General features: G+C 40.4%; 2 protein-coding genes and 2 pseudogenes across 3 annotated transcripts in view; 1 reads left to right on the top strand and 3 right to left on the bottom strand.

The window, feature by feature from the left end:
* The window catches only part of LOC145501132 (uncharacterized), a 329,746-nt gene that overhangs the window by 183,177 nt on the left and 132,705 nt on the right, over nucleotides 1-13,864 (bottom strand). The gene's annotated exons all lie outside the window — the stretch shown is intronic.
* LOC145501461 (uncharacterized) lies at nucleotides 1,346-2,621 on the bottom strand (annotated as a pseudogene).
* Nucleotides 2,342-4,768, bottom strand: LOC145501130 (uncharacterized). Its single transcript, XM_081480684.1, has 2 exons — nucleotides 4,501-4,768; nucleotides 2,342-4,182 (listed from the first exon to the last, which is right to left on the bottom strand). Exon 2 carries the CDS (start codon nucleotides 3,379-3,381, stop codon nucleotides 2,977-2,979), a length of 405 nt encoding a protein of 134 aa, XP_081336810.1. The 5' UTR covers nucleotides 3,382-4,182; nucleotides 4,501-4,768; the 3' UTR covers nucleotides 2,342-2,976.
* LOC145501116 (uncharacterized) lies at nucleotides 10,084-13,828 on the top strand (annotated as a pseudogene). The gene is made up of 2 exons (XR_014051181.1): nucleotides 10,084-11,378; nucleotides 11,470-13,828. The product of XR_014051181.1 is annotated as an uncharacterized LOC145501116 (transcript).

Here is a 13,864-nt window from a genome sequence, read left to right as displayed (position 1 = left end):
TATAGTCTTGCCTTCAAACGCGTTCTAAAATCAAGAAAAAAATGGTGTCTGAATGATAAAGAGCTTGAAATCAAAATTTGATTTTACTTGTTAACTTGGGCTAGGATAACACTACTGATACGGTACCCTCCCTTCTTGTAAACAGGCCACAGTACAGTCCTTGTGGATCGTAAGGTTTGTTCATTGTTGACAAGAACAGTTCTGTCTTATGTCCTTTTGTAGTTCCATGTACGGAGCTCTCCTGCGCACAGGAGGCTGTGGTACACCTAGACCCAGGCCCTTGCATACACACTGCAGCATTGGTAACTTGAGCATCTTCAAGGTATCACCTTTCACCATTGAGGAAAGATGGAACTGGTCATATGGACCTGGCTTGCTGTGGCCGCCACGTCTCTGGCACCAATGAAATTTGTCTCCTCTTCTGATGCCTGGATATCTAACTCATTCATATCTTGCTGGCGAGCGGCAGCATTAAGATGTGAAAAGTAAGAGGCGATCTGCGAGGCTGTAAGGAATTCTCATGACTGGAAAAGGCGCAGACAGTCAGCACCACAAGCACGGCGCATTTCATGACCAACGACCTCCGCATCGAGCTCTTGGCCTGTTGTTTGGCCGATACGAAATTTAGCCAAAAGGTAGGACTTTTGTTTATCACTGAACCAATAAGCTCTTTTGACAGCTCTTAGAGCCCATCCCTCCTTGGCAGCTGCAATAGGGTAATCCTGGGAAAGCGTTAAGGCTTTTAAGGTCGGTAAAACGCCAACGCCCTCCTCCAGGGCAGACTTGTAACCCATTTTGGCTAGATCTATCACAGTATGTCTCTCAGGTGACCATGTGCATTTCTCGGGTGACAAATGCTTTCAAGCGCCGATACCCGTTGAAAGATGCGCTCGCACCCATCCTGGGGACATGAATAAACCCCAGCAACCTTGTTGCTCTCCTCTGGATTGACATTCTGCATTTCCTCTGCGCTGGCTTCAGGAGTTGTGGCTTTGGTCGACTTGTTGCCCAAAGGTTTGAAGTTTCCCAGGGAAAATGCTGCCACTAGTCCGCTCTGACTAGGTTCTGAAACATGACGAGACACACATCCACATTATATTTCAATCTACAAACAAGTAACAATGCAGTTATTGTTATTGGTAATAACAGGTGTTGAAGAGGTACTACTGAAAAGCATTTCCCATCCCTCACTCCCTCTCTACCTAACACTATTAATCAGGGAGGTTTCCGCACTCGTTATTGTATCTAATTAAGGTCGAATTGTGAAGAACACCATAGTAACGGCAAAATAAGAGAGTTTGTCAGTCTGTATAACAAATAGTGACATTATGTATACAATATTTGGCTACTCACCAGTAGACCTAAAAGATGATACATCCAGTTTGATTACATCACCAGGACCGACACCATATGCACGCCAACAAGTAACGGTATTTGTTGAAGTAAACTCAAAGTTGTTCAGCTTTGTGATACCTGCTATTGTCTGGACCATGTCTTGCGTCTCGGCAATGGTGTCCATGGAAACCATTCGGACTCCCTCCAGTCCTCCATGAGAAATCAATGCAATTTTCACGTCATTTGCAGTGCACACGTCGTGTCCTTCATTTATGTATGCCCTAATATGGAATTTGCACGACGCAGCCAATCGATCTGCCGCACCTTTACCCCCTTGTGGATAGCTAAAATCAATACATGCCATTTGAATTCCGCAACATGTTCCCATATGTCGACACGCCAGGATTGTGCTAGAAGAATGGTAGCACCAGGCGTTATCCTGACGAAAAAAGGCCGTGTGGATTTCCGGGTACTCCTGCTTAAGTGTGGTCAGAACGTGGTGCATGATGGCTACGACTGCAGAGCTTCCCTGGCTACATGACTGGATGACATGGATGAGCCCTTGCCACTGTAGGACCCCTTCTACCTGTCGGTATGTGACTGATATGTGCCAGGATATACCACGCTTGCCAAAAAAGTATGCTTGCGACTCTCGGTAACTCTGTGGCAAAAACTTTATTGCCTAGTCGTTTACAATGAAAACCGTTTCTTGGTTGAGGGCATCGATGACATGCAGGCGAGCCTGGTCTTGGTGTGCTGATCGTAACAAATGACATTTCCATGACTGGATGGCAAGCGTGGCGTGATTGGTAAGATATACAGCTTCGTCTCTGTTGTCATCCGTGTGAAACGGCGCCCTAGCTACGGCTTCTGAAATGGTGGCAAGTGTAGAATTTAGGTTTTCGCACTGCTCGCATACATCTTCGTGTCTGTGATCGCATTGTTGCCGAAGGTCTGGGTTGGTACAATTGCTAAGGGCAAACACACTGCAGTGACTGCCTTGGTGCTAATGTGAACCTGTCAAGGAATGCATTTGAATGCATTACACATCATACCTGTATTGCCAAGATCGCTACACTAATAAGGTACATATTCAGCTGGCCTTGGATCAAAGAGAATAAAGGAAAAAAATGTGTGCGGTTAAAACAAAACACCATTAAAAAATAAATGGAAAAGGTGACTAAGGCACTTTTCCCATCAATTGGCCATTCCCACCCCCCACCCCCCTCCCCTCTCACTATCCCCTTCTCTCTCATCAAAGCCTGATCTTTTGATGGGAGAGCCATTGGACTAATTTTATTTTTTTCTAGATAACCGTTTTACTGCCTTTTTACAGAATTACTACTGTAGAATGAATTTAAAAAAATAAACAGTATCTATGTTTAAAAGGCATATTCAAAGTGAATTTTGAGCAACCCACTGCGAGACAGATTTTGTCCCAGTCCTACAATTTTTTAAGGTTAGTTTTCAAAAAACAACTATTACCTTGAAATTGCTTTTAAGATACAATTTGGCAGTCTTCAAGGATTGGGTGTCAATGGCATCTGATTCCTTTCCCAGTCCGAGTTTGGTAAGCTGGCGCACTAAGGATCCAAGTTCTTCAAAAGCGCGAGCACCTTCTGCGGCAAAGTAATCAAGCCCTTAAAGAGACTTGCATACTGAAGCTTTGCACTCTGCTAGTATCCGCAACATGGTGCGCTCGCTGAAGGGCTTGAGTCCCGTCTCATCGCAGTACTGTTTGTACTGGCCCGCTATCCTCTGTGGAATAAGCGTACGGATGATGTTCAGTATTTCAATAGTTTTTCCTGAGGAAAGCGTCAGCACGTTCTGTCCAAAAGGCAGATCTTGGACTAAATGAGGACTCGTAATGAAGGACAGAAAATGGTCCAACTGCTGCCGCTCAACTCTTACTCTCACTAATGGTTGGTATGTCATGGAAGCGCCGCGCGCAAACTGCAGGCGATGAAGGTTGGCTATGGTGTAGTGATATCTCGACAAGCCTGGTATAAACACTGAGATGGCCTTGTAGCTGGCAAGACCTGCCATGATGGACAGAATCTGTCTTCTCGTGTCTCAGCCATTTGCATTGCTGTAAGCCTCTACCAAAGCCTCAAGGTAGTCTTTTGATGGCTACGATAAGTCTTCTAGACCAAGGGCCTTCTTCATAGCAGCAGACGAGACAATGGCCTGCCAAAGAGAACCTGCGTCTTTCGGGCTGATTGTGCGGAGGACTGAGGACACGATCTCTGCCGTTCTTTTGGTGTATTGTTGCTTGGTTCTGTCAGAGACTTGTTCCCACTCAAGCCAGGGTTGAACTATCGGAGCGATACCGTCGGAGAGTAAATATTCATTCAACTTTTCTCGAGGCACCACCAATGTTGCCTTCACAGCTTGCGTTTCCTCGCTCGTGCTTGAAACAATGCTATCTGTATCTGGACTAAGGAAAGTCTCATCGTCAATTGCAAGCCTTGATAATTCTGCCACCAGATCTTCAGATGAAACATCGCTGTCCGAGGAATCCTTTTCCACTAATATCTGCTATAAGTAAAAATAATTTCAATAGTAACTAAAAAGCGTATTTATTTTATTTTTGGTATGTGGGTGTATGTTGTGAAGTGTGTGCGATGGTGTTGGGGTGGGTTTTGGGCTGGCATTAAATTAACACCCGGTGGAAAATTAGTCAGCTTCTTACCGTGGATTGTTCTTGAGATGACTCGGCATGTAGTACAGGTTGTTCAACCGCAGGCGCAGCCAAAGGTGTTCCACAGGCTTCTGACTTCTGGTCCAGCAGTGACTTGTTTTCCAACAGCTGTTTGCTCACAAACTCTTTACACTGTTTGCAAATTGCTGAAAAAGTGGAGCAATAAACCTTTCACTTCTTGCCGAAAAATATACTGCTCGAGGACAATGTGAATTTTCTCAGCCGATTAAAATAACTCGAAAAAGCTATTACGAAATCAGTGACTTCAAGACCACAGAAATAACTGTTCCATTCTCTCGCACGATCCCTTGCCTTATTTCCCTTTACGATTACTTCACAGGCCAGTCTGTTTCACCCCTCATGGTTCTGAAATAGGAACAGTTACATGTATATGTATAACTACTTGTACGAGATCTTGTAAACATTTTAGGCTATATGCAACTGATAAAATTAGAACAACTCACGCGATCCAACTGGAATGAGAATCTTGGTTTCCTCAAAAATTACTGCTGATTGGTGGCTATTCACTCAGTAGCTTCCTTTAGCATTCGCTGATTTGTGGGCGGCCATCTCTGCAGGGACTGTGTAGACAGATCTTCCTGTACTCCAATGGATACCATAAATGGCTCTGGTGCGGACAATGATTAAGCAACTTGTGCTCTTCTTCCACTTTAAACACACCTGAAACATTAACAGCTTTTAGCTAAACATCTCATCTGTATGTGGGCACTACCGGTTCAAAAATAGCATAAATGACACCGCTCACCAGCTCTCGCCAACAGTAACTTCATCTCTGTATTAATACCCTCATCCCTGCTTAGTTTGAAGCTTGCCAAATGACTGCTGACATCTCTCGTGCAGTCCTTTAGACTAACGCACTCGAGGTGTCCTGGATAGTCACTCGATTGCCCGCAAGCGCTGGACCTACCTTATGTGTAATGTAGCTACAGAAAAATGCTATGTGAAAAATACAAACACTTAGGGGCACAAAATAGCACAGCTAAGCCAACAGCAGGACTGGTCTCATATGTTCCTGGTTTTCCAGTTCAATGTAGCCAATAATTTTACCACACTTTGGTGTGCACGTGACTTGGCTGTTGTGTTTGTAAATAAACTGACCTTTCAGGAAGATTTCAAACACATCTGGTTCCTACAATGGATGCTTTAATGCTAGGTGAAAGCTGGAGTGATAGTAAGTAGATGGGAAAACGGGTTTTGGTGCATATTTTGCGTTTATTTTAGAAATATATTTACATGACTGTGCGTGGTTTGCGTGGGATCAGGAAGTTGTAGGTGAAAGGTGAAATTAGATCAAATTACAGTCCAGTCGGAAAATGAGAAATAACAAATAAGTTTACACCATTGCGTGTAAACTAAGCGCTGTTAGACACTGATGAGATGTTATCTTTTACCAAATCTTGTTTGGAGAGTTCTGAAATTCATTCATAAGGTTGAAAATACATCCGAGAAAAGACGACCATTTCCGCAATGTTTACATAGCAAGTCGCCATGTCATTTTAAAACAGTTTCCCACAACAACTTATCTTGAAATCTCAAGGTAATAATCACACGATAAATATATATTTTAGCGTTTTATTTCGTAAGTTGCTCAGAAATAACGATAATCCAGTCACTCAAATGTACAAAGCAGCAAACATTGAGGTTTTGGTCTTTCTTTACGTCGAAATGTAGACAAATATTTTGAAAGATGTGCTAAACATTGTTCGTAGATTCCAGGTTTTTTCAAAGGGAACCAGTTCGAGTCCGACCTTGAGATTTGGCAGAATAACAGTTAAAAGACAAATCTTTTCAGCTGTAGAGTTAGATTCTGAAATAATTAGGTACCAGAGAGGGTTTTATCCAGTCAAAAATAGCCAATATTTTGCCTCTCGTTAGGCGGTCGCCAGAAATGTTTTTTGGATGGCTTGAAAACTTAAAGTAATAGAGCATTTGACATATCTTTTAACTTTAGCTGTAAAGAGGAATAGCTATTCTATATCTGAGCAAAATTTAACAGTATTTGATTGAATTTCAAGATTTTACGAACGGTTCGTCTTTTTGTGTTATTTGGGGCATTCCACTGGGCAGAAAACACACTTTGACTGCATTTTCAAACTTTTGAATTTTTTTCAAAAACAAAAAAGCGCTGGAACTTAAAATTATGATTTTTGAAAACAGTTCACCAAAGGGTATCTTGAGGCAAAATATGAGCAATGTGCCAAAATAGTCACTGTCGCACAATTCTCAATGCTCTCAGGCAGGAGCTCTTAAAAGTCTGCCATTAAACTGTTACAGTTGGACTACACCATTTTGAACTCTTTAGGGAAGAGAAAAATAGTTTGAAATAACAGTGGTTTGAAATATCCAGGACTGATTGATAAAAATTGATATGTATTTAACATAATGGAGGAAATCATCCAAGGACAAAGGTTTACAGTAAAAGCATATATTGTTGGGACCAAATAATTTGTAGCATTCCAGCTGTGTTCTGACACAGTGTAAAGTCCTGCTGGAGTTTATCCTTGAACTCTACCAATTGAGTTCAAAATGAACAGTGCTGATTTTTGGCCAAGGGATTGGAATAATCGGAAATAAATACATGTAGTCATGAGTAAATGACTGAAAAGAGCAAGAGCAAATTCAAGGGCAATGTGTTGGAGTTAGAAATAACAAGTAGTTTCAAAGAATGGTTCCAACGATATTGAACCACCACAATATATGCAGACTTTACAAGGTGTACTTAGGTTTGATTTTATGACATGTTTATTATATTAAACTGGCAGGCTGATAAAGAATTAAGCTACTGTGATATTTATGGCCTTTAAGAAGTTAGAAAATTCTGCTCTTGGTGATCTATCTCTTACTAAACAGTGGAAAAAGAGTTGTGAAGGCTGGAATAAATCACCTATACTCAGTCATTAAATAGTGCGCTGGACAAAACTGTTCTGGATCAACATTTTTTGACAAAAAATTAAGACAAGCAAAGCGATGCAAATAATTTTGTGAGTGTCTTAAACTTTATTAAATTCCACACATGGAATTTATTTCATATCGATCAGGCAAGGAAGACTTGAGTCACAGCGAATCTAAATTTGCAGAATGAATAGCAAAAGTACGGAAAATTGTGCAATTTCTCAGAATAGTCACAGTTTACATTGACATGGTAGTGTTAGATCAGTGTTGTTGTGTGAAGAACATTGTTGCGTGTTTGTGGAATTCTTTCATGAATTAGACAAGATGTTACGAAGAAGGAGCAATATCCATCTAAATAGCACTATTAACTACTTAATAACCGAGGGTGAGGTCGTTACGGGAAAATCTCAAACTGAGGCCTTGCCGTATTGACCGAGCGATAGCAAGGTCAATACGGTAGGCGGAGGTTTGAGATTTTCCCGTAACGACTGAATGGTTGAGGTTATTAAGTTGTTTATTATATGGCACAAAAACAAAAAATAAAGCAAAAAAGCTAAAGCTGGCGCAGCGGAAGTGATCACTTTACATCCGGTAGTGCGTGCGCTTCCCTGTTCATTCATCGTTTCCAACTGCACAAATCAGGTGAACTAACGCGTCTTTCGATCTAAAATAATCTTTATTTTCGTCACAATTTATTACAGCTGTAAAAAGGTCATGTGGAATGTTATGGTCATGTTACAACAAGGAAAATTTCGTCAACATTTCTGAGAATCAACGGCCAAAGTCAATACATACAGAAAAATGTGAACGGCCTCGTGGAAAATATACACAAAGGAATGCACTGTTCAGAATGTTCAGTCTTCGTCATCACTTTCGATGACAAATCGACGCCTTTTGTGCGATTCTTGAATGATCTTTACTGGGCCATTGAAGATCTGAAATTGGCAACCAGAAACGCTGCTGATATTTGCCCCTGCAAAAACCGCTCGGCTGTTCACATCTGATGTTCCTGGATGTTGATTTAAACTTGTTTGTGTTACAGCAAGGGAATTTGTTGATGTCGACTGCTGTACTGACTCTGAGGTCATCAATTGCCCTGTGGATGATTGATTTTCCGGCAAATGGTATGAATCTACAGAATCTGGCAAATTAGGGGCTTCCTGCGTAGTTCTGCTGAGGATGTAAGACATCTGTCGTTGGTGGTTTTCACCAGCTGATTTATACGACTTCAAACTTTGAGTGTTTTTGTGGCCGCTTAACTGAGCTACGAAATTCTTCGGCGTGTTGGCGTCTAGCAGCCTTGATATACTTGTTTTCCGAACAGAATGGTTGCTGACTTTTGCTCCGATTCTTTGAATGCCTGCGTTGTCTGCTGCTGCACTAAGGAATTTTCCGATTTGATTTTTTCCTAGTGGTCCCTTCATGTACCATATTTCGCTGTTTTCGCGACGACTGCCTTGTCTGACAGCTAAAAAGAATGGTGAATCTGGTTGATTCATTTCCTTGGGTCGATGATCCCGGAAAAGCTTGTAAAATTTTATGGGACACCTTTCAGTGCTCGTTGCGTAAATCTTCGGCTGGAACGCTCGCTGGTGACCATTTTCTTGCCCCTTTCGTGTCTTTGTCCCCCATTCATTTATCCAGACAAGCATTTCGTGGCCATCTTGGACAGGATCTTGCTGCAGTTCCACGTCTCCCCAACGCAACTTGCGGCTTTCATCTCTGGCCCTAAAGCCGAAATGGAGGGACAAAAACCACCACATGGCTCTCTGCAGGGCTTCGGGACTGGAAACACCAAACTGGCCACTTTTGAAGAGTTTGTCTTCTTCTTCATCTGTCAGCGAGCGGGTGGCATTTGGCTTGTTGCCCTTGCCGGTTTTCTGAACTAAACTTTTCCGTTTGGCTGCTAGAACTTTACGTGACATCTGAAATTCCTTTTGCACAAGAATATTGAATGGAGATTTCCCATCGGAAAGGAACCTCTGAATGCTTCGCTGGAAACCGGATAGCGTGTCAGGTTCGTACTCGTCGCCATTAATTTTGCAGACGTCCTTGAAAAACTTTGCAAGTAAATGGTCAAGGTCATCAGCCGGTAGGTCCAAGACTTCTACATCGCCCTTGTTTATAGATGACAAATAGCGTTGAAATGTTTTCATGTCGCTGACTGTTTTCTTAGTTGTGTTGTCACTTTTTTGCTCTTTCACGAAAGTTTCAATCTCTTCTTGACTGTTTCCTTCGTTTTCTCTCTCGCCAACTCGTTCGTAATTTGTTTCTGTCAAATCGCTGCTGTCCTGAAATTCTAACTCGTCTGGGTAATAAAATTCACTCTCAGAGTGTTCCTCCTTGTCACTCATTCTCAGCTGCTACAATTTTCAGACAAAAAAAATCGATGGTTTGTTAATTACCTTTTGCTTTGTTTTTGCAAACCCGTAATCGGCCCGGGGCATTACGGGAGAATAATGCCCTACAATTCAGTGACAATTAACCAATCAGAGCGCGCGTTATATCGGCCACAAGCCAAAGCCATATAATAAAATCCTGTAATACATCGGCGGTTTAGAGAAGCAAAGATTCAAGTTGTAATGCTACTACCACTGAAGGCCACAAGGCAAACCAAAGAAAGTTATTTCAAGCTGTTAAGCAAGAAATTGTGAGAAAATGGCAAGCTCCTGGTAGATGAGCCTAGAAAAAGGTCCGAAAACTTTCCTAAAAGCAAACATGGCAGGTTTTGAAGTTCTTGGTTGATCACGCTTTAACACGCTTTAACACGCTTTAACAGCAGTATCTTGAGTAATTGTGGTTTGTGTGAAGTGTGAGCTAAAGGCAGCCATATTCAAAACAGGTGGAAGACCGGTCTGGTGGAAAGATCACTTTAAAGACTTCAAAGAAGATCAGTCTCTCAAGACAGTAGAGTAAATTCGTATAACCCATTTTTATATGCTAATAAGAATCACTAAATGGTAATGAGAAAAACAATTAAAAAGCACACGCTGAACTGAAACCAATGGCACTTTCCATTCTGTGAAAAATAGCGGTTTGAATTTCTGGAAATTTTCATTGACGAATGGAAGAGCATTTTCTGGAATTTACAAACACAAGAACAACCTCGCCAGGTGTATCCAAATTTCCGAAAATTTCTTACCCGGAATTTTTTTCCTAAATTTGATTTTCCTTCTGGTATTTTTGGTTGAATGGTTTGCTTTGCGGAAATTCAATAATTTCCGCTCTTTTGGGAAAATTTAATTTCACAGGAAATTTCCATACCATTTGTCCCCGTTTCCAAATTCTGGGAATTTAAGGTTGAATAGAAAAGAAAACTCTCCTAGTGCTTTAAATTCCTAATTGTGGACATTTATTCAAAATAACAAGCCTTAAATGAGATATTGTTTTCTTCCGATGCTTGCATGCCGGAGTGCAAGTACCAGTGTGAGTGTTTCTCAGCCACGGCGTCAGAAAGCCAGCCATATAGTGTAATGTAACATCAAAAAAATGGCAAGAATATTCAAAAGTACTACGCGTATTTCATGCATCTTGACTGTTTTTCCCTTGCAAAGAATATTCTGGTTCAGATTTTAAACAGTCCAGTACATTCCAATGGCAAAACGATCTCTTGCGTACCCAACCTGGTCATTAGAATATCATGCACCTCATTAACAACAAGGAACAGGTTATATGAATTAATTCCAGTATTGTATTTCAGTGGCCAAATAAAGTTGTAAGTCTTTTGCATGCTTTGTTGTCAAAATCTTGCCAAAAAATCCACCAGCATGTAAAGAGTTTCATCGCAAAACAACATTCTAAATGTGACTCTTATTTCTCAGAAATCACATGATTTTACATACTATTGTGACTGTTGCCAAATTTGGACAAGGTATAACATAAGCCTTCCTGCATGATCAAAATAAAAATAAGTTTCCATGTGTGGAGTTTAGTAGAGTTTAAGACAATCACAAAATTAGTCGTGTCACTTTGTTTGTTTTAATTTTTTGTGGTAAAACATCAATCCAGAACAGTTTTGTCCAGCGTACTAACATGTGAAATATTTCTTATTAACTATAGTTTAAAGTGCTACTGTGACCGAAAATCAATTTTACTTTTTCTTTGTATTTCAAAACTATATAACTGAACCACTAAGTGACGGAAGTTTCATTTCAAAAAGACACCTGTTTATTTTGACTGAAATTTTCTTATTAATGGTCTGCCATTACTAACTTTAAAATCTTGAGAGAGCTGGATCGAGGATAAGATGACGTCAAAGACTGGCTAGTTTAAAAATGGAATGCGTGTGCACGCATCTAAATTAATATGCAACACAGGAGTTTCAAACTTGCAGACTTTAAACTCGTGTTTTGCATGTACAATAAGCTGCGTTTACACGCTGCAATTTTAAGTTTGTCATCTTATCCTCAATCCAACCCTCTGAGGGCCAGTTGGTCAGTCTTGAATGTGAAATGGCAGACTGTGAAATCCTAAACTTGCACTCAGAGAAAACAGCCTTTGGATGAAATACAAAGTTCAAGATTTTGCCAGTCAGGTGTCAAACAAACACGCTTTTAAAATCTGATTGAAAAAGGTAAGTGAATTATTTTGATCATAGTAGCATTTTTAGTGTCAGGTTTCTATTTACAATTATTATAAAATTATATCAACTTACCATATTCATATGACTCCGAACTCTTTGAGCACTGAGGATCTCCTTTGACATATTCTTTCTTGCATCGTTGAAGTGCTGCAGCTTTGTTTTAAAATGTACCCTCATAGCAGCTGAAAGAAGCAAGGAAGCAGGATCAGGTTTTCTTGCTTTAATCACACACCACAGTAAAATTCCAAAAATATACCCTGGGTGTTACGTGATTTTTTCAAAAGACCAACTTGAGGGACTTGTATTTGGAAGAAGTGGTTAGGGGGTTTATGTTTGACATTCAAAGGGACTTATTAATTTATAGGAGGGAATTTGTGTGAGCAATATTTCTTTGTATAAGAAGGGACTTCCTACATAAAGTTGATTTGCATTTCATTTTTTGGGGAGCTATATATGTTCAGAGGATATTATAAGATAAGAATGGCCTTATTTTCAGAATTTTAGGGTAACTCAAGATATTTCACTTAACCATGTAACTGACAATTTACCTCTGATCATTGTAGTTGATGTTTCAGTGTCTGTACTTCGGACACCAGCAGAGGGTTCGTACAGGTCATGGAAAACATGGAAAGTCATGGAATTTTATAATTTCACCTTCCAGGCCTGGAAAGTCATGGAATTTAGGTTGGTTCATGCAAAATCATGGAAAATCATTGCACTCGCTAGGAGTGAAAGGCAATAAGATCCAAAGTTGAAAAATTAACTGACAAGTCCAAAAATCAGATTTAATTTTAGCAGAAATAAACATGAGCATGCATTGCGAGATATGCTTGGGAACATTTTTTTACACCGCATTCTTGCATGAAATTTATGCAAATTTGTCAGCCATTTTGAATGAACCAATCGGATTCTTTCAATCCCGTGAGTTTGTTCATGTGGAACATGCACGCGAGTAGTCATGTGGAGCATCGAACTTGTGTTTTTGTTTTGTTTGACCTTTCGCTTCAGTATAAAAGCGGACTATGCCGAAGAATGTCTACAGACCAGAGAAAGGGAATCAACTGATCGTATACCCCTACACTACATTCAACCACATACCACCTTTATTGCAGAGATTGCAAGAAGAAACTGGAACTTCCTCCAATCTAAAGAAAGACTGGCCCACATATTCAACAACCACCCTTAGTGGCTTACAGACACCCAATGAGTCTCCAGGATGGACTCGTCAGTACTAAATTCAAGACAGTTAATAACACTTGTACCAAGAGGCTGCAAAGCATGCAGAAAACTGAAGTGTAGCTGATGCAAAGGAATTAACAAAACCACCGCATTTACCAGCGGTAACAACAATAAGACCTTTAAAATATTCCACTCTGTAAACTGCCAGTCATCGTGGGTTACTTACATTATTGAGTGTAACATCTACAATCTACAGTACATAGGCAAGAACAAAACAGCATTCAATCTTCGCTTAAACAACCACAGAAATCATATGTGACCCTATTTTGGAAAAAGTGGTTAAAGGTGAAAAGAGAAAAACGTGTTTATTCACGTTTCAGACCAAAATGTGTTTAAACACCGTTTAAATGGGCTAAAAAACATTTAAACGCGTTTACAAAATGTTTTAGTGCGTTTTTCCTTTGGCGAATGTTTTCTTTAAATGAGCGTTTAAACGAATAATTTATTTAATAGTAAAGCTGTTATGACAGATTGTAACGAACCCAAGTAGCTGGCACGTGGTGCGCATTGAGATCGTCGAGTGTCAACCGCACGATGTAGAACAATTGGACAGGCTTTACTTGATCAGCATTTATTAAGGTCGACTTGCCCAAATATTATACATATGCGGTGAAAACTACAGAGTAGATTACAATACATAATTAAAAGAGAGCTAAAATTTACAAGATCTACGAAGGCGTGGTAAAAGGAAAAACGAAAAGGTGAATATAAACGAGTAGAACTTACGTCCGGTACTGCGTTAAAGGCTGAAAAAAGAAAAGGTAACTCCAATGCTCCGACGGTACTCTGATAGTTGTGTGTAAAGGCTGACTACAAATAAACTCCGATCACCTCTTTCTCCTATGACAACGTAACTCCGACTGGCTAAAGTTAAAAGTGGCGTTCCTTGTCATGTGGCAAACGAAGGGCGTTCAACGGTGGAACATCGCCAAACAGGAAGCATATGGCTAACGGGTGTTCTATCCAAGAAAAGAGAATTGACTGATAATTGAAAGGAAACTAAGGTAATTAAAAAAGGCAACCGCGGTGGCCTAAACAAAACTGGCAAAGACTTATCTCCTAATGATCTAAATAAAGGACTATTTATGATAGTT

This window comes from Orbicella franksi, chromosome 10 (assembly GCF_964199315.1).
Source record: "Orbicella franksi chromosome 10, jaOrbFran1.1, whole genome shotgun sequence".
Lineage (NCBI taxonomy): Eukaryota > Metazoa > Cnidaria > Anthozoa > Scleractinia > Merulinidae > Orbicella > Orbicella franksi.
This window is presented reverse-complemented; position numbering and strand designations above follow the sequence as displayed.

What these genes read in the sequence shown, in the direction of transcription:
- LOC145501130 (XM_081480684.1), bottom strand. Translation starts at nt 3,381, where the DNA reads ATGGCAGGTCTTGCCAGCTACAAGGCCATCTCAGTGTTTATACCAGGC.